Source organism: Scyliorhinus torazame, chromosome 9 (genome assembly GCF_047496885.1).
Source record: "Scyliorhinus torazame isolate Kashiwa2021f chromosome 9, sScyTor2.1, whole genome shotgun sequence".
Taxonomy (NCBI): domain Eukaryota; kingdom Metazoa; phylum Chordata; class Chondrichthyes; order Carcharhiniformes; family Scyliorhinidae; genus Scyliorhinus; species Scyliorhinus torazame.
The window spans coordinates 150240345-150259211 of NC_092715.1; the positions used below are offsets into that span (position 1 = coordinate 150240345).

The 18867-nt window shown below is 48.0% G+C and overlaps 1 protein-coding gene across 5 annotated transcripts in view; it reads left to right on the forward strand.

The window, feature by feature from the left end:
* vps13a (vacuolar protein sorting 13 homolog A) overlaps nucleotides 1–18867 on the forward strand; it is a 753359-nt gene that overhangs the window by 618260 nt on the left and 116232 nt on the right. For all 5 annotated transcript variants that reach the window (XM_072516625.1, XM_072516626.1, XM_072516627.1 and 2 more), the window contains one exon: nucleotides 16433–16596. In XM_072516625.1, the coding sequence (XP_072372726.1) occupies nucleotides 16433–16596 (164 nt within the window). The remainder of the gene's footprint in view (nucleotides 1–16432; nucleotides 16597–18867) is intronic.

Sequence of the window (18867 nt, forward strand, 5' to 3'; positions counted from 1 at the left end):
TATTGTTGTTTAAAAGAAAAACTATGTACTGTTATGTTTGGCCAAAAAATCAGAATAAAATATATTTTAAAAAAAAACAGACCTTGCTCTGTTTCTTTTTGCTGCCCAATTTAACTGCGGTTGCTAACTGAGCCGTTTTTACATTTGCAACTAATTGCTCCACGGCTTTCTCGTGGGTGAGGGCCGTAACTTCAGGGCTGGTCAGGTCTAAACCTAACAAGTATTCTGTCCCTTTCATGGGGCGTCCGGTCATGAGAGTGTGTGGGGTGTAACCTGTGGAGGTGGAAACAGTGTTACTCAAAAACATCAGCGCAAAAGGGAGGACTGAGTCCCAAGTGGTGTTGTTCTGCTGGACCATTTTTCGGAGGGTGGTTTTTTGGGTTATGCCAAATATCGTGAGGACGTTCTGCATGACCCGTCCCATAAAGTGAGACCCTTGGTCTGATTCAATACTGCGGGGGAGTCCCCATCTTGTAAAGATGTGGTGGGTTAGGATCTTGGCTGTGGTTTTCGCGGTGTTGGTGCGGGCTGGAAATGCTTCCACCCACTTTGTAAAAGTGTCTATTACCATCAGAACATATTTATAGCCATTCCTGCAAGGGGGCAATGGACCTATAGAATCAATCTGGAGGTTAGTCCAGGGGTCGTTAACGGGTCAGGTGTGGCTGAGTTGTGCCTTTTTTGCATATCTATCGGGGTTGTTCTGCGCGCATATAAGGCAATTCTCAATGTAATGGCTTACATCTTCCTTGAGATTTGGACACCAACAAAGCTGTTTGAGGTGGGCTGTGGTGGGATCGATTCCCTGGTGTCCATGACCATCATGGAATAAACAGATTAATTGGTTCCTATCCTGCTCAGGAACTACATAAAGGGTGTCCTTTAACACCACACCGGCATGTGTGGTCAGTGTATTTCTGAACCTCTCGTAGGAGGCTGGAAACTTCCCTTTCACGATCTCAGTGAGAGCGCTATCCTGCTTCTGGGCCTCTACTAGATCTTCGATCCTAGTCTGCGTGACCTGAACTGCACTCACTGGCGTACTCACTGGCGCGCTTTCGGGGGGTTTCCAAAAGTATCCATGCCTGGATCCTGCCTTAGCCAGTGCGTCGGCTTTTACATTTCCAGGGGGGGAGGAACATTGGTGGCTGCGGACTTTTATAATGCCAAAAGTCCTGTTCTGGGCTTTTTGTAGAATATGGCGGAGTAATGGGGCTGAGGGGAGGGGTTTCCCATCCGCGGAAACAAATCCTCTTGTTTCCCAGAGGGGCTGAAATTCTGTGAGGCTGTTGCAGACATATAGGCTGTCTGAATATATGTCTGCTGGGCTGGGGAAGGAATCTGGGTGGTCTACTACGTACGCGATGGCCGCAAGCTCTGCTGCCTAAGTGTCCGGGGAGTTTTAATGCTATCTCCTCGAGGGCGCGTCCCTGTGCGTCCTCAACATAAATCCCGCAACCTGTTATGTGTTGCCCATCTAAGACTGTGGAAGATCCATCCACATAAATCTTAATGAGGTCACACGTGTCCCGGTGAGGGGGGCTCTGAGATGGATTTGTTAATTTTCTGGGGGGTGTTTTAGCTATAAAGGGGCCTGTATTATGGTGTGGAGAGATGATTTCACACTCATGGGGGAGTTCCGGGGTACTGTAAATTGTCCACTAAGTATGTGTGGGTCTTTGTCCGTTTTACTGTATTGTCCCGTCCTTGCAAGAGAAGGGTCCACCTAGCTGCGCGTATTTGGCTGACGGTACCGTCCTTAAGTCGTCCGTCCAGTAAAAGTTGTGCTCGGTCAGAATGGTGATGGGGTTCAGTCCGGTAATGTATGAAAAGTACTGGACTGCCCAGAAAACTGCGAGCAGGTGTCTCTCTCAGGCTGAAAATCCCTGCTCCACAGCATCTAAAATTCGGGAGGCATAAGCGACGGGTCTTAGCTGGTCGTGCCGTTCCTGGAGGAGCACGGCTGAAAGGGTGCGGTCTGTGGTCGCTACCTCTATGCCGTAAGGGGAAAGCGGGTCTGGAACTTGTCGTGCGGGGGCGGCTATGAGCGCCTGTTTTAATGATTCCACAGCATCCGTATGCTGCGGAAGCCATTCCCAGGGGGCTCCTTTCTTTAGGAGGTCTGAGAGGGGCGCTGCCTTGCTGGCGAAACCGTCGATGTGGTTTCGGCAGTAGCCAACCAGTCCTAAAAACGACCGGAGGGCTGAAACGTTCTGGGGAAGGGGCAAGTTAGCGATTGAGTCAATTCCTTTATGCTCGATCTCGCGTTTGCCGTGTGTGATAATTGTACCCAAATATACCACTTTTTCTTCCAATATCTGGGCCTTTTTGGGGTTTGCTTTACAGCCAATGGAATGTAACAATTCCAGGAGTTCGGACAGAAGCTCAATGTGCTCTTCCTTTGTGTCTGTCTGCAGTAGTAGATCATCTACATACTGTACCAGACATTCAGGGCGAGAAAATTTTGCTCGTCCATTTGCCAGCTGTCGGTGGAAAATGGAGGGGGAGTTGTGGAAGCCTTGTGGCAGGCATGTCCACGTGTACTGCTGCGCTCTGAAAGTGAAGGCAAATTTATACTGGCACGCCTTTGCCAATGGAATGGACCAGAATCCATTACTGACGTCCAAAACCGTGAAATATCGGGAATTGAGTCCCTGTTTGAGCATGGCCTCAGGACTTGTTGCTACTGTGGGTGCTGCTGTGGGGGTGACTTTATTGAGTTCCTGATAATCAATGGTCAAGCGCCATGATCCGTCGGGCTTTCTTACTGGCCAAATCGGGGCATTATTAGTAGAGGCTACTGGTCTTAGTACGCCCTGCTCTAATAAGCTCTCTATAACTTATAGGATTTCTCCCCCTGCTTCTTGGGGGAATCCGTACTGTTTTGGGGGTCTAGGGTCCAGTCCTGTTACTTGTACGGAGCCAGTCATCTGTCCACAGTCGTGCTTGTGGGTCGCGAATGCTGCCCTGTTTTTTTGCAGGACTGCCCTAACCTGCCTGTCTGTGCTGAGTGTGGTGGGGTTGAACAAAACGTTCCTACTGCACTAAATTTGTTCATTTAGTCCCCTATGTTGAGCGTTGCGGGGACTCTAGCGGATTTCGCCATCTTCCAGACACACTGGTTGACTGGATCGAAGGATAGGTGGTGGGAATTCATAAAGTCGATTCCCAGAATGTGTTCTGCTGTGTGGGGCAGGTCGACTAAAACTACGGGGTGTTTTGTGGTAATGTTTCCTATTTTAATGGGTACAGGGGCTGTGATGTGACCCTGCTGTGAGTGGCCTGTAAAGCCGCTGAGGGTGATAGTGGCTGTAGTGGGACACGTGCCCTGACAAAGGGTGGAGGAATTTATGGTGGTGCGGGACCCTCCTGCGTCCCAAAGAAACTCAATAGGATGTCCCCGAATTTTCGCTGCGACTACGGGTCGTCCTGACCTATCCAAAAGGGTATCGCAGACCCAACTGGGGGAGCCTGTACACCGTCAGTCCGTTCCGGTCAAGTCCGTCTGATCCGAACGGGCGCTAACGCTATGTATGGGCTCTGCCTTTTTCTTACTCAGAGTGTCTGTCTGTTGGGCTCTCGTTGGCTTTTTAGGGGCATTGCACTCTTTTGCAAAATGTCCCAACTGTCCGCAGTTGTAACATTCTTGCGGTTTTGTGGGGGGGCTGTTCTTTCCCTCATTTACCCAGGCGGGGTTGTGAGGTGTGGCTTTTACTGCCTGCATGTCTGCGGCGGCTTGCTTTTCCTCTGTGGTTTTAGCGGCGGGTCAATTGTGAACGGACTGCTCCCAAAAACGGGACAATCTTTTTTTTTTCTTTTCTTTTTTCCTTTTTTTTTTGAAATATATTTTATTGAAGTTTTTCAAACAAAGATTTTCCGTTTTTACAACTTAATAAAGAAATATACATTAAACGTTATTTAAATAATATATTAAACTAACAACAGATGGAAAAAGAAATAAACAAAAAGCAAATATCAACAACTAACTAAGAAAAAACAAGAACACGGAATAATCCTCCTCCCCCCCCCCCCCCCCCCCCCTTCCCCCCTGGGTTGCTGCTGCTGTCTTTTCTGTTTTTCCATTATCGTTCCGCGAGATAGTCAAGGAACAGTTGCCACAGCCTGATGAACCCCTGAGCCGATCCTCTTAACGCATATTTTATTCGTTCCAGTCTTATGAACCCTGCCATGTCATTTATCCAGGCCTCCACGCCCGGGGGCTTCGCTTCTTTCCACAAGTAGAATCCTTTGCCAGGCTACTAGGGACGCAAAGGCCAAGACGTCGGCCTCTTTCGCCTCCTGCACTCCCGGCTCTTCTGCAACCCCAAATATAGCCAACCCCCAGCTTGGTTTGACCCGGACCCCCACCACCTTTGAGAGCATTCTTGCCACACCCTCCCAGAACTCATGCAGTGCCGAACACGACCAGAACATGTGAGTGTGGTTCGCCGAGCTTCCCGAGCACCTCCCACACCTATCCTCCACCCCAAAAAACCTGCTCAGTCTTGCTCCCGTCATATGCGCTCTGTGTAGAACCTTAAATTGAATCAGGCTAAGCCTGGCACATGAGGACGAGGAATTTACCCTACTTAGGGCATCTGCCCACAGCCCCTCCTCAATCTCTTCCCCCAGCTCCTCTTCCCATTTTCCCTTCAGCTCCTCTACCATTGCCTCCCCCTCGTCTCTCATCTCCCTGTATATTTCGGACACTTTACCTTCTCCAACCCAAGCCCCCGAAATCACACTATCCTGGACCCCTTGCGTCGGGAGCCGTGGAAATTCCCTCACCTGTTGCCTCGTAAATGCCCTCACTTGCATGTATTGGAAAGCATTCCCTGGTGGCAACTTATATTTTTCTTCCAATGCTCCCAAACTCGCAAACACCCCGTCCACAAACAAATTCCTGCTCGCTGCCAACATTGAAATCCCCCATCTATCCTCCCCGGGACGAACCTGTGGTTATTCCTTATCGGGGACCACACCGAGGCACTCGTCACTCCCCTATGTCGTCTCCACTGCCCCCCAGATCTTCAAGGTTGCCACCACCACTGGGTTTGTGGTGTACCTTTTCGGGGAGAACGGTAGTGGCGCCGTCGCCAGCGCTTTTAGGCTCGTTCCCTTACAGGACGCCGTCTCCAACCTTTTCCACGCCGCACCTTCTTCTTCCTTCATCCACTTACAGACCATCGACACATTGGCGGCCCAATAGTAGTCACTCAGACTCGGCAGTGCCAATCCCCCTCTGTCCCTACTGCGCTGCAGGAACCCCCTCTTTACCCTCGGTCTTTCCCACCCACACAAAGCTCATAATGCTCCTGTCTATTTTTTTAAAGAAGGCCTTTGTAATCAAGATGGGGAGGCACTGAAACACGAAAAGAAACCTCGGGAGGACCACCATTTTATCGCCTGTACTCTGCCCGCCAATGACGGGCACCATATCCCACCTCTTGAAGTCCTCCACCGTCTGCTCTACCAATCGCGTCAGGTTAGGTTTATGTAGGGTTCCCCAATTCCTGGCCACCTGAATCCCCAGGTATCGAAAATTCCTTGCTACTCTCCTCAGCGGCAGAGCATCTATCCCCCTGCCCTGTTCCCCAGGGTGCATCACAAAAAGTTCGCCCTTTCCCATGTTTAATTTGTATCCCGAGAACTCTCCAAACTCCCTGAATATCTGCATTACCTCTGGCATCCCCTCTACCAGGTCCGCCACATATAGCAGCAAATCGTCTGCATATAGTGACACTCGATGTTCCTCCCCCCTCTAAGCACCCCCCTCCACTTCTTAGAGTCCCTCAGCGCTATGGCCAATGGTTCAATTGCCAACGCGAACAGTGACGGGGACAAGGGGCACCCTTGTCTTGTACCCCTATGTAATCGAAAGTATCCCGATCTTTGCCTGTTTGTAACAACGCTTGCCACCGGGGCCGCGTACAAGAGTCTAACCCATCTGATGAACCCCTCCCCGAACCCAAATTTCTTCAGCACCTCCCACAAATAGTCCCACTCCACCCTATCAAATGCCTTCTCTGCATCCATCGCCACCACTATCTCTGCCTCCCCCTCCGGTGAGGGCATCATCATCACCCCCCAGCAACCTTCGTACATTGGCATTCAATTGTCTCCCCTTAACAAACCTTGTCTGGTCGTCATGTACCACCCCTGGGACACAATCCTCTATCCTTGTCGCCATCACTTTGGCCTGCAGTTTGGCGTCTACGTTTAGGAGGGAAATGGGCCTGTATGACCCGCACTGCAGCGGGTCTTTGTCTCGTTTCAGGATTAGCGATATCGTCGCCTCCGACATTGTCGAGGGTAATGTCCCCCTTTCCTTAGCCTCATTAAAGGTTCTCGCCAAAAGCGGGGCCAACAGGTCCATATATTTCCTATAAAATTCCACCGGGAACCCATCTGGTCCCGAGGCCTTCCCTGCTTGCATGCTCCCAATTCCTTTGATCACCTCATCCACCTCAATCTGCGCCCCCAGACCTGCCACCTCCTGCCACTCCACCCTCGGGAACTCAAGCTGGTCCAAAAAGTGTCTCATTCCCTCTTTCCCCTCCGGGGGTTGGGACTTGTACAGCCTCTCATAGAATGTCTTGAACACCTCGTTCACTTTCCCTGCTCTCTGCTCCATCTTTCCCGTTTCGTCCCTAACTCCACCAATCTCTCTCGCCGCCCCCTTCTTCCGAAGTTGTTGGGCCAGCAGCCGGCTCGCCTTTTCCCCATATTCATATTGTATCCCCTGTGCCTTCCTCCACTGTGTCTCTGCCTTTCCCGTGGTCAGCAGGTCAAACTCCGTCTGTAATCTTCGTCTTTCCCTGTATAGCCCTTCGTCTGGGGCCTCCGCATATTTCCTATCCACCCTCAAAATATCCCCTACTAATCTCTCTCTTTCTTTACCCTCTTGTTTCCCCTTGTGGGCTCTGATGGAAATCAGCTCTCCTCTAACCACCGCCTTCAACGCTTCCCATACTACTCCCACCTGGACCTCCCCATCGTCATTGACCTCCAGGTATCTTTCGATACATCCCCTCGCCCTTCCGCATACCCCCTCATCCGCCAGTAGTCCCATGTCTAATCGCCAGAGTGGGCGTTGGTCCCTTTCCTCTCCTAGTTCCAGATCCACCCAATGCGGGGCGTGATCTGAAACAGCTATGGCCGAGTACTCCGTTCCTGCCACATTCGGGATCAGTGCCCTTCCCAAAACAAAAAAGTCTATCTGGGAATATACCTTGTGGACGTGGGAGAAAAAGGAAAACTCTTTACCCATCGGTCTGGCGAATCTCCACGGATCTACTCCCCCCATTTGCTCCATGAACCCCTTAAGCACCTTGGCCGCTGCCGGCCTTCTCCCGGTCCTGGATCTGGACCGGTCCAGCCCTGGGTCAAGCACTGTGTTAAAGTCCCCCCCCCATTAACATGTTTCCCACCTCCAGGTCCGGGATACGTCACAGCATCCGCTTCATGAATCCCGCGTCATCCCAGTTCGGGGCATATACGTTCACCAGCACAATCGCCTCACCCTGCAATCTGCCACTCACCATCACATACCAGCCCCCACTATCCACCGCTATGGTCTTAGCCTCGAACGATACACGTTTCCCCACCAGTATTGCCACCCCTCTGTTTTTCGCGTCCAACCCTGAGTGGAATACCTGTTCCACCCATCCTTTCCTTAGTCTAACCTGATCCGCCAACTTCAGGTGCGTCTCCTGGAGCATAACTACGTCCGCCTTCAGTCTCTTTAAGTGCGCAAACACCCTTGCCCTCTTAATCGGCCCATTTAAACCTCTCACATTCCACGTGATCAGCCGGGTTGGGGGGCCATTTACCCCCCCCCCCTCGTCGACTAGCCATCCCCTTTTTTAAGCCATCTCCTCACCCAGGTCTCACGCACCCGTCTGTCCCCCAGACGGCGCCCTCCCGTCACGACCACCTCGTCTCGTATCAGCTCCCCCTTACTCTCAGCAGCAGCAACCCAGTTAATCCCCCCCCCCCCCCCTGGCTAGATCCCCCTCTAGCTTGATTACTCCCCCCATATTGCTTCCGGACGTCAGCTATCTCTGGCTGACCTCGGCTTCCCCCGTTCATCCTTTGACCTCCCTGCATGTGAGGCTCCCTTCCTTCCTGCGCCCTTTTTCCCGCCATAGTTTCCATAGCGCGGGAAAATACCCGCGCCTTCCTCTCGGCCCTGCCCCTAATGGCGCAGTTCCCTCATTCCCCTTCCCTGTCCCCTTTTCCACCGGCGCCCACATTTCTTCATGTCCCCCACATCGGGGGGGGGAAAAAAATTCCCCGTCCAACATTATTATACATTAGCCCTCCCCTCTCCCCACTTTACATTTCTGTGCCACCACCTCGCGACCCCTCTCCAGGCAATTTCTCAAGTCTAGTCCAATTTCTCTTCCTAAATAAATGTCCATGCCTCCTCCGCCGTCTCGAAGTAGTGGTGTTTGCCCTGATGTGTGACCCACAATCTCGCCGGCTGCAGCATCCCAAATTTGACTTTCTTCCTATGGAGCACCGCCTTGGCCCGGATGAAACTCGCCCTCCTTCTCGCCACCTCCGCACTCCAGTCTTGATACACGCGTATCACCGCGTTCTCCCACTTGCTACTCCGTGTCTTCTTAGCCCAGCTCAGGACCATCTCCCTGTCCCTGTAGCGATGGAACTTCACCACTATTGCTGTTGGTGTTTCCCCTGCCTTTGGTCTTCTCACGAGGACCCGGTACGCTCCCTCCACTTCCAGCGGGCCCGTTGGGGCCTCAGCTCCCATTAGAATATGGAGCATCGTACTCACATACGCCCCAGCATCAGCTCCCTCTGTTCCTTCGGGGAGACCTAAAATCCGTAGGTTCTTCCTCCTCGAGCTGTTCTCCAGGGCTTCCAGCCTTTCTATGCACCTCTTGTGTAGTGCCTCGTGCGTCTCCGTTTTTACCACCAGGCCCTGTATCTCGTCTTCGTTCTCAGCTGCCTTTGCCTTCACGCCACAGAGCTCCAGCGCCTGGACCTTCTGTGTTTCCTTTAGTCCCTCGATTGCCAGTAACATCGGCGCCAGCACCTCTTTCTTGAGCTACTCCACACATCGTCGGAGGAACTCCTGATGTTCCGGGCCCCATAACACCTGGGCTCCCTCGGCCGCCATCTTGCTTCTCCCTTCTCTTCTCTGCCGCTGCTCCAAAGGATCCTCCGCAATCTGGCCACTACTGTCGCTCATTTCCATCCACACCCGGGGGGACTCCTTCCTTTGTCACCTCACACTGGGTTTGGCCGCAAATAATTTCCGTTGGGGCTCCCGATAAGAGCCCAAAAGTCCGTTGAAATGGGAGGTGCCGAAACGTGCGGCTTAGCTGGTCATCGCCGCAACCGGAAGTCTCGGGACAATCTTTTAACCACCCAGTTCTCGTTATGAGCCTCCTCCGAGGGATCATAACTACTACAGGCATTCTGTCCTGCCTCTGTGGCATGGGAGATAAGGATGCGGGTCCATTTGGCCATATTGTCTGGGGACAAATGGGCACGGTCTACGTCTCCGAAAACGGCTTCAAAATGAATCCACAGGCGTCCTGCGAACGCCGTGGGGTGTTCAGACTTCTTCTGCCTGCACTTATTTAGGACATCTACGGGGTCACCCCGGTTATACCCGATCGCATCCAGGATCGCGGTATGCATTTCTGCAAGGGTGCCTCCTCCTACGTTCTGTGGGTCGGGAAGGGCTGCTGCTACCGATGGATCTAGACTTAGAACCATGAGCTTTACATGCTCCCTCTCATCCAGGCTGTACATGGTCGCCTGATGTTTGACGGTGGCAAAGAAATGGTGTGGGTCTGAAGCGGGGAGAAACGGTGTGATTTTTGCACACGCGTCCCGTAATTGGGTCACTGTCAAGGGGGTGGAATATAGATATGCCGCATCGTCCGGTGTGGCTGTGCGGAGGGCTGTTACAGGGTTCATGGGAGCCTGAACTACCTGCTGTGTGGGGGGTGGGGGTGCTTTTCTCCTTTGGAGCTTTCCTTGCGCACATGTTCCCTGAACATATCTCTGCGCTGTTTCCTGTAATTCTTCCCAATCAGGGCCGTTTCCTGGTCTAAACTTTCCCCAAAGGTTTCTTGGAATCCCTTTTGGACAGAAAGCAGTGATTGCAGCTCTGCAATTTGCTTCTGGCACTTCGCCTGGTCTATGGTGCTCTGCCTTTGTTCCGTGGATGCAGCGTGGAGCGCTCTCAAGGCTGCCTTGAGATCACTACATTGCTTCTGTAGCGTCTCCACCTGCTTCTCTGTCTCTTTCTTTCCCAGGACTGCACGCTGCGTGTCCTGATAAGCCTTTTCGTACTGGGACTGGAAACTACTCAAATGCGCCAGACAAGGCTGGTGACCCCGTTTGGCGTCAGCCACCTCTTCGTCCTTTGCTGCTAATTTCCGCCTTAATTCCAGATTCTCTTTCTCCACCTCGCATACATCGACTTTACTCATACGATGTATGCCCTCTACTTCTTTGCGGAGCGCCCTGACGACCTCCTCTGTGCCTCGCAATTGTGCCAGACAGGACAATTGCCATCGGCTTGTGAGCTTTTGTTAAATTCTTTTTGTGGATTTCACTCATGTTCTCCCACCAAGTATGCCCTATACTTCCGGGACCTGAGTCGTCATTATTACAGAAATCATTCCACATGGGCCATCCTTTGCCCTTGAGGTATTTCCGAATTTCCTCTTCCCAAGTGGGGCACAGTCCCACTCTACTGCTGCTGGTCGCTGCGAACGCAAATTCCTCGGGGTTCATGAAGCGTTGCATTGCCTGCATGGCCATCTCTCCTATCTGCTTGCTTCGGTTACATTTGGAACAGGGGGCTAAGGTGGTGTCGTAGATGCAGGTACGGCTTGCGCTAATTTCCGAAAATACAGACTTCCGACAGTTTTGACGCAACAAAAATCTATCAGTTTTACCTTATAGCCCTGTTAGTTTCGCAGGCATACACACACTTCCGAATTGTGAATTATTAATCAGAACCACTTGAACACTTGTGTTTTTTTTTTTGTTTCCAATTGGATTCTAATTCAAAGTTTCTTGGGTTCTCCCGGAGTGGTTTTCCACTTCTAGATCGGGTCCCGTCAGGATGTCGCCAAAATGTTGCTCTTATTAGCCTTAGTTTTATTAGCTCTAATTCTGTCACCTTTGCTCACGAGTCGCCAGGTATCTTTCTGATACCGCCACGTGATTCAAGCTCAAGTAATGATTAATAATGCAGCACACCGCTTAGTAAATGTTAAATCAACGATCATTTATTATATACAGCAATAAATACTTCTACAATAATACTACTTCTAGACTATTACCTACCACTAAAGGCCAATACTTAACTTTGGTGATGGCCCATCAGGTCAGGGAAACGAATGGCTTATCGAATTGGGTCTGGCCTGCGGGACTCAAAAAGGCTAGTACGGGTCGATAGTCTGGAACACCTATCTGGTAGCGATCGCTGGAGTAAGACTTACTTGTTCTTTCGTCGAAGGGTCTCGAAGGTTGCGAGTAGGAGAAGAAGGGTCGATCTGAACTTGGCCCCTATCTTTATAGTTCCCAAGGGCTTCCCGCCTCTCGGGGCGGACCTTGACCTTGGTCCCAATCACTGGGTTCGATATGCTCCAATAATGGGGCGATTCCTTGATCGGGGGGTGGTCGTTCACCTTTCTTTGTCTCTGCCACTGCTGGCGCCGAGAGGTCTGGATCGGCTTTCAATTGTTAATTTGTCGCAATTGTTCCCGGGGATAGCCGATTAAAATGCAGATGGCTGGGTTGATGTGCTGCTAATGGTTGCAGGTATCGGTGTGGGCCGACTTCCCCAGAGCTGAATACACTGTTCTGTCTGCAGCTGTCCGTTTGGGTCCTGTTGGCTGATTTTCCCATCAGCCTTTTCAGTTGGCCATTTTACATCGGGGTTTGGCCAAATTCATCGAGAATCAGCCATTTTAGGTGGCTACAGGATGTTTCCACTTGTAGGAAAAACTAGAACCAGAGGGCATAATCTCAGACTAATGGGAATATTCTTTAAAACCGAGATAAGATGAGGAGGAATTTCTTCAGCCAGAGGGTGGTGAATCTGTGGAACTGTTTGCCACAGAAGGTTGTGGAGGCCAAATCACTGAGTGTCTTTAAGTCAGAGATAGATAGGTTCTTGATTAATAAAGGGATCCGGGGTTATGGGGTGAAGGCAGGAGGATAGGGATGAGAAACATATCAGCCATGATTGAATGGTGGAACAGACTCGATGAGCCACATTTAAAACATCTTATGGAGTTATTCGATCGACTTCAGGAGGCGGGTTTGGTGATAAACCTAGCCAAAAGTGAATTTGGAAAAGCCCATGTCACTTTCCTTGAGGAGTTTTCGATACCCTCAAGACAAAGGGAAATAGTGCGATTTCTTGGCATGAGTGAGTGGCAAGAATGAGGGCAGTACGGTAGCATAGTGGTTAGCACAATTGCTTCACAGCTCCAGGGTCCCAGGTTCGATTCCCAGCTTGTGTAATTGTGCAGCGTCTGCACGTTCTCCCCGTGTGTGCGTGGGTTTCCTCCGGGTGCTCCGGTTTCCTCCCACAGTCCAAAGACGTGCAGGTTAGGTGGATTGGCCATGCTAAATTGCCCTTAGTATCCAAAATTGCCCTTAGTGTTGGGTGGGGTTACTGGGTTATGGGGATAGGGTGGAGGTGTGGGCTTCGATAGGGTGCTCTTTCCAAGAGCCGGTGCAGACTCGATGAGCCGAATGGCCTCCTTCTGCACTGTAACTTCTATAACTTCTATAAGTGGCCTAATTCTGCTCCTAAGGTCTTGTGGTCTTATGGTCCTTGGTTCCATTTCTTAAAGAAAATGAGGCAAAAAATGTTATTGAAACAAAAGTCTGTGGTTCTCTACTGCTATCTTCAATAATTAGGTGTTTTTGAATTGCCAACTCTGGCTGGGCATATTCTAGGAGATGGCATCACATGTGCCACCTTCAATCCTCCCCCAGACTCCTGCCATTGGTCATACAACATATGTAACATCATGGAATCCTGTCTTCCCAAGACTTTTCAATGTATCCCCGTTTTGACTTTTGAAAATCTGGTCCCCCTAAGGATCCCTCCACCTTAGAGGTATACTGAAACAGGGTAACACACCTTGGTATGTCTGAGAGGTAATATTGGAGGAGGATGGCTGAGCACTGCCAATTTTTGCAAGACCTCCACCCAAAGGGAATCCAGATTCATGCACTTCTAGTGACTTTGAAGCTTATCATGATCCACAGTTTATTTGCAATTTATTCTAAGATCGCCAAAATATGTTTATCCTCTGGTACCGATCTTACTCAACCAGCCTGCACTTGCAGACAAAACATGTCTACTGTTGGATCAGGTGCCACCATTGGACAGCATTTGCTGAACAATCCTCTGAGCTAATAGCTACACGAACAACCAATTTAAGATAATCAGTTGAGCTTTAAAGGAGGCTTATTTATGCTTGTTATTCTTGGGGACTTGTGCTCTGTAAATTAAATAAATATATTCAAGCCTTGCACCTTTTTTTAATTCTCCAGAAACATGGAAAGTCTATCGTTCCCTATAATGCTTCAGCAAATCGGAACTGACCTCCAACCAATTAGGATTTGTTTTCTCCTGTAGTATAAATTGTTGATTGTTGGAAAAATGACATTCGGATTGCAATTGCAGCTGATGGACCTGTGCAATAAACATAAGACCATGTCTCCCAGCCTACAAACCTGCCTAACTTGGGGTGTTGCTCAAGTGCATTTTTTATATGATGCACACTGCTGCTACTGTGTGTTAGTGGTGGAGGGAGTAAACATCTTAAGGTTGCATGCAGTGCCAATCAAGAAGTTTTGTTTTGGATGGTATAAGCTTCTTGAATGCTTTTGGAGCTACTTGTCCAAGCAAGTCACAGTCCTGATTTGTGCCTTGTAGATGGTCAGGCTTCGAGGAATCAGGAGGTAGGTTACTCACTGCAACAACAAAAAAAGTTTCTGATCTGTTCTTGTAGCCACAGTATTTATATTCCTGGCCTAGTTTAGTTTCTGGTTAATGGTAACTCCCAGGATATTGATTGTGTTGAACGGTAATATTTGTTTCTTCGAATGCACATGTTACTCTCTTCTCCTCATGTAATTACTGATGCAAAATAATTATTCAATTTGCCTAGCACTACTTTATTTTCATTGACAATGTCACTTTTCAAGTGATCCACATCGATCTTGACCACCTTTTTCTCTCCTACATGAAGAAGACATTGGGGCAAATCTTCCGGTCTCTGGACACTGGAAATCCTGATGTGCGGACGTATATGGGAATTGCCTGTGAAGTTTAAACTCCCGTAGTGCGATTCCCCCTTCTCCCAGGACCTCCCCAAATGTTTCCAACTCTGAGCTAGTGCCTACAACTTCAGACAGATCTGTGGTACTTAGCTGCGTAGTTCCCCAGGAAATGTTAGACCCACCCACCTCACTGGCTTACCACCTCCATTCATTCATCCATTCACTCTTCCATTCACAATCAAATACTGAACTTTTAAGTTTGCCACATGGCATTGCCAAAGGAGATATCCTATCTGTTAGGAATGGGTGAAGAGACATTCCAATTAGATATCAAATTGATGTTAAGTATCCAATAATTGACACTGATATGTAAAGAGGTTGCAGGAGGTACTTGGTGTTGGTGATAGAGCTTTGTATGGAGTATGTTCAAGAAAAAATAAAGGTGTTTGGGAAAGGAGTAGAACTCTTTACTCAACAGCAGCCACAAACTGACACTATCTTCCCCCACCTCTTCGCTCTAACGAAGCTTCCTGCGAGATTGCACATGTCTTTGACAGCCAGGATTTGAATATTCTGGAGAAAATGCACAGCAACATTAAGTTGGAAGAATCTTGAATGCAGCAGCAATTCAAACATCACCGTCACTGCTCTGAAGGTTTCAGGCCATTATATTTGGTATAAAGCACAGTGTAATATCATTATTTCATCCACGTTACACAATTGTGTAGTTGGATATTGGGCAGTAAGAACATGCTTCTAAATATAAGATAATCAGACTGCTATCTGTTTCCTTCAGAGCAGCAAACAAATACTCTAATATGAATGTGGACATCTGTAATAAGTTTTTACACATCATTATGCATTCACATTCATGCGATTTTTCTTCATCACCACATGAAGGTTTCAAAGTTAAGTTGTGGATTAGAGTTTAAATGTTTATTTACAATAAACTGAAGCGTGAAGACAATGAAAATAAATGTAAACTCGAGTTATCAGTACTTAAGAGAACACTACTGAATGAATTTCCCTGTGGGTTCTTGTAATAACGTTTGCAGAAGAACTGGAAAAACTGTTTTTGTGTTCTGAAGTGCCATATTGGACTCTGTTTTTCTCTCCACGGGTGCTGCCAGACCTGCTGAGTTGTTCCAGCACTTCCTGTTTTTATATCCCATCTCTAGCATCTGCTGCATTTTCATTTAATTTTAGTATGTAATTCACTGTAACATCTCTTCTAGGAATGCCAACCTTGAAGAAGTTCTGCTCTTCTCTTTGATAGAATTTCCATTAGTCTCTTTCACCTTGTTCGCCCTCATTGTTTTCAATTTCCTTGCTTGTGTTTAATAAAGGGTTTACCAAAAATTTGCTTTCACAACCACATCTCTTTCCTCAGTGACTGTCCCCAGCTCTGACTTACTCCATGGGATGCCAGCTACAGCGCCATCATTCAAGCTTCAAATCCATCCAGGATTTCAGCAATCTCCGAAGCATATACAGTTCCTCAGACTGCTGTTCTTGTCGCATTCTGAGATCCAGACTACATATAACACTTAACCTCTCCCTCCAGAGACACTGAATCCCCACTTCCATTTAATTCTTTGTCTCATCTAACACCTCAACAATAAACTTTTTTTCTTCCTTTCAGGTGTTAAGGAACGCAGACACCAACAACTTATTGGTTACCAGCATTCCTCCAGATCCTTCCCTTCCCTCTGTCTCCATCCCTCCTTCTACTCACAACTCAAAAGAAGGCTCTGTAGAAGAGTCATATTGGACTCAAAGCTCTCTCTCCACAGATGCTGCCAGACCTGCTGAACTTTTACAGCACTTAGTTTTTATTTCAGATTCCATCATGGAAAAACTGATTTGTTGTGTACATTTTTGGAAGGTAAAATAAATTTGGGAGAATCTGTAACGAACCAAGTTAATTTGTAAATAATAGGTGGACTTTTATTAATTTAGTGTCTCATTTATTATTTTTGAAAGCTTTTCTGATTCCTTAAATCTACAACAGTTACCAATCTTGCATAGTGATTGTTTGCACACATATAAAGTCAAGAATGTTGAAGAAATCTAATAAATAAATTGCAGAACAGTTATCATTTGCAATATTACTAATTCTAAATTGTCCCTGTAGGTGGTATTGCAGGTGCTGCTTCTCGAATAACTGGTGCAATGGCAAAAGGTGTAGCCGCTATAACAATGGATGAAGAATACCAGCAGAGACGGAGGGAGGCCATGAACAGACAACCGAGTGGAATTAAAGAAGGCATTGCACGTGGAGGAAAAGGCTTGGTGTCGGTAGGATTTGCTAAGTTACATACACCCCCCCCCCCCCCCCCCCCCCGCCCCTTAGAAATATAGTGCATGATGTAGAAACATACAAAAATAGGAGTAGGGCATTTTAGCCCCTTGAAGCCTGTTCTATTATTCAATGAAATGAAAGCCGACCTGTGCCCTAACTTCATATACCTGCCTTTATCCCCTGCACTTTTTGGTTCACAAAAATCTTATCAATTTCAGATTTTGATTGGCCATTTATTTAAAATCAACTGCCACTAGCAGAAGAATGCTCCAGCCTTCTACCACCTTTTATCTGTGGAAGTGTTTCCTAATTTCATGCCTAAAAGTCCTAGCTCTAACTTCTAGGCTTGTCCCCAACAAGCTGATATTTCTCTTTTTCTACCTTATCAGTTCCCAGCCTTCTACATTGCAGGGTGTATAACCCTAGTTTTTATAATCCCTCCCTGCTGTATATTAGAAGGCTAATCCAGGCCTTAGAATCTAAGCATGTTTTGGTAAATCTACAAAAACTGAGAGCAAACAAGTTACACGTGACTATGTGGATTTATTCATAGGAACAAGTATAGGCAATCAACCCCTCAAACAATAAGTCTGCTGATCTCCATTTCCAAATTTTCAATTTACCTATTCTTGTCAGCTTTGTGGAGGTGTGATTCTGAGAAGAAAGCCTTGAAGGAGGAAAGAGAGTTAAAGTGGAGAAATTTAGGGAAGGTAATTCCAGAACAGAGAGCCGAGGCAGGTGAAGGTACAGCTTCCAGTAATGGAATGATGAAAATCTGAAATGTTCAAGAGACCAGAATTGACGTAACATAGAAATCTAGTAGGGTTGTAGATCTGAAGGAAATTACAGCGATAGGAAGAGTGAGGAACTGGGAGGGATTTAAAAACAAGGATGAGAATTTTTAAGTTAATGTGTTGCTTCCACAGGAGCCAGCGTAGATCACCAAACCCACAGGGGTGATGAGGGAGCGGGACTTAAACACTGCATATTATATTCCATTCTGAGCACCACATTTAAAGAATGATATCGAAGTCTTGAAAGAAAAGAAGCAATGTTTTAGAATGAGATCAAGGATAATTATGCGGTGGGACTGAAGAAGCTGAATTCGTTCTTTTTGGAGGAGAGACGTTTTTGGAGCAATTTGAAAAGAGACATAGGAACATGACTAGGCTATTCATCGTCGTTCCTGCTCCACCAGTCATTTTTTTTTCTTCAAATTTGGAGTATCCAATTATTTTTCTCCAATTAAGGGCAATTTAGTGTGGCCAATCTATCTAACCTGCACATCTTTGGGTTGTGGGGGTGAAACACGGGGAGAATGTGCAAACTCCACACAGACAGTGACCCGGGGCCGGGATCAACCCCGTGTCCTCAGCGCCATGGGCAGCAGTGCTAACCATTGTGTCACCGTGCTGACCCCCTGCTCCACCATTACAGTAAATCATGGTTGATCATCTATTTCAAGCCATATCCCTTGATGTTAATAGTTCTCAGAAATCTATCAATTTCTGTCTTGAAAATGCTCAATTATTGAGTTTCGACAGTCCTCTAAGGAAGAGAATTCCAAGGATTCTCCACCCTCTGAGTGAAGAAATTCTTCCTCATCTCAGTCTTAAATGGCCTGCCCCACATTCTGAGAGTGTTGCCTGGTTCTCTCACCACCAGACAGGGAAAATATCTTCTCAACATCCACCATGTCAAGCCCTGTAAGAATTTTGTAAGTTTCAACGAGATCACCTTTCATTCTTTGAAACTCTAGAGAATACAGATCCAGTTTCCTCACAATCGCCTCATAAGAAAGTTCCACCATTCCAGGGATTAGTCTGGTGAACCTCCATTGCACTCCCTCTATGCAAGTATATACTTCCTTAGATGAGACCAAAATTGTACACAATATTCCAGGTGCGTTCTCGCCAAGGCTCTCTACAAATTGTAGCAACACACCTTTCCTCTGTACTCAAATTCCCTTGCGATGAAGTCCAACATACCATTTGCCTTCCTTATTGAGTGTTACATCTGCATCCTAGCTTTTAGTGTCTACTAGGTCCCTTTAGACACCACCACTTCCCAACCTCTCACCATTTAAGAAATATTCTGGGCGGGATTCTCCGTTGCCTGACGCCGAAATTGGGAACGGCGATCGGGCGGAGAATGGCTCCCAACGCCGAAATCGCTGCAGGCACCGGTTTGACGCCGGTTCATGATGCTCCGCCCCCTACAAATCAGCGTCATTGAGACGCGCGCCGTGTTACGCGGGTGTTTCACGC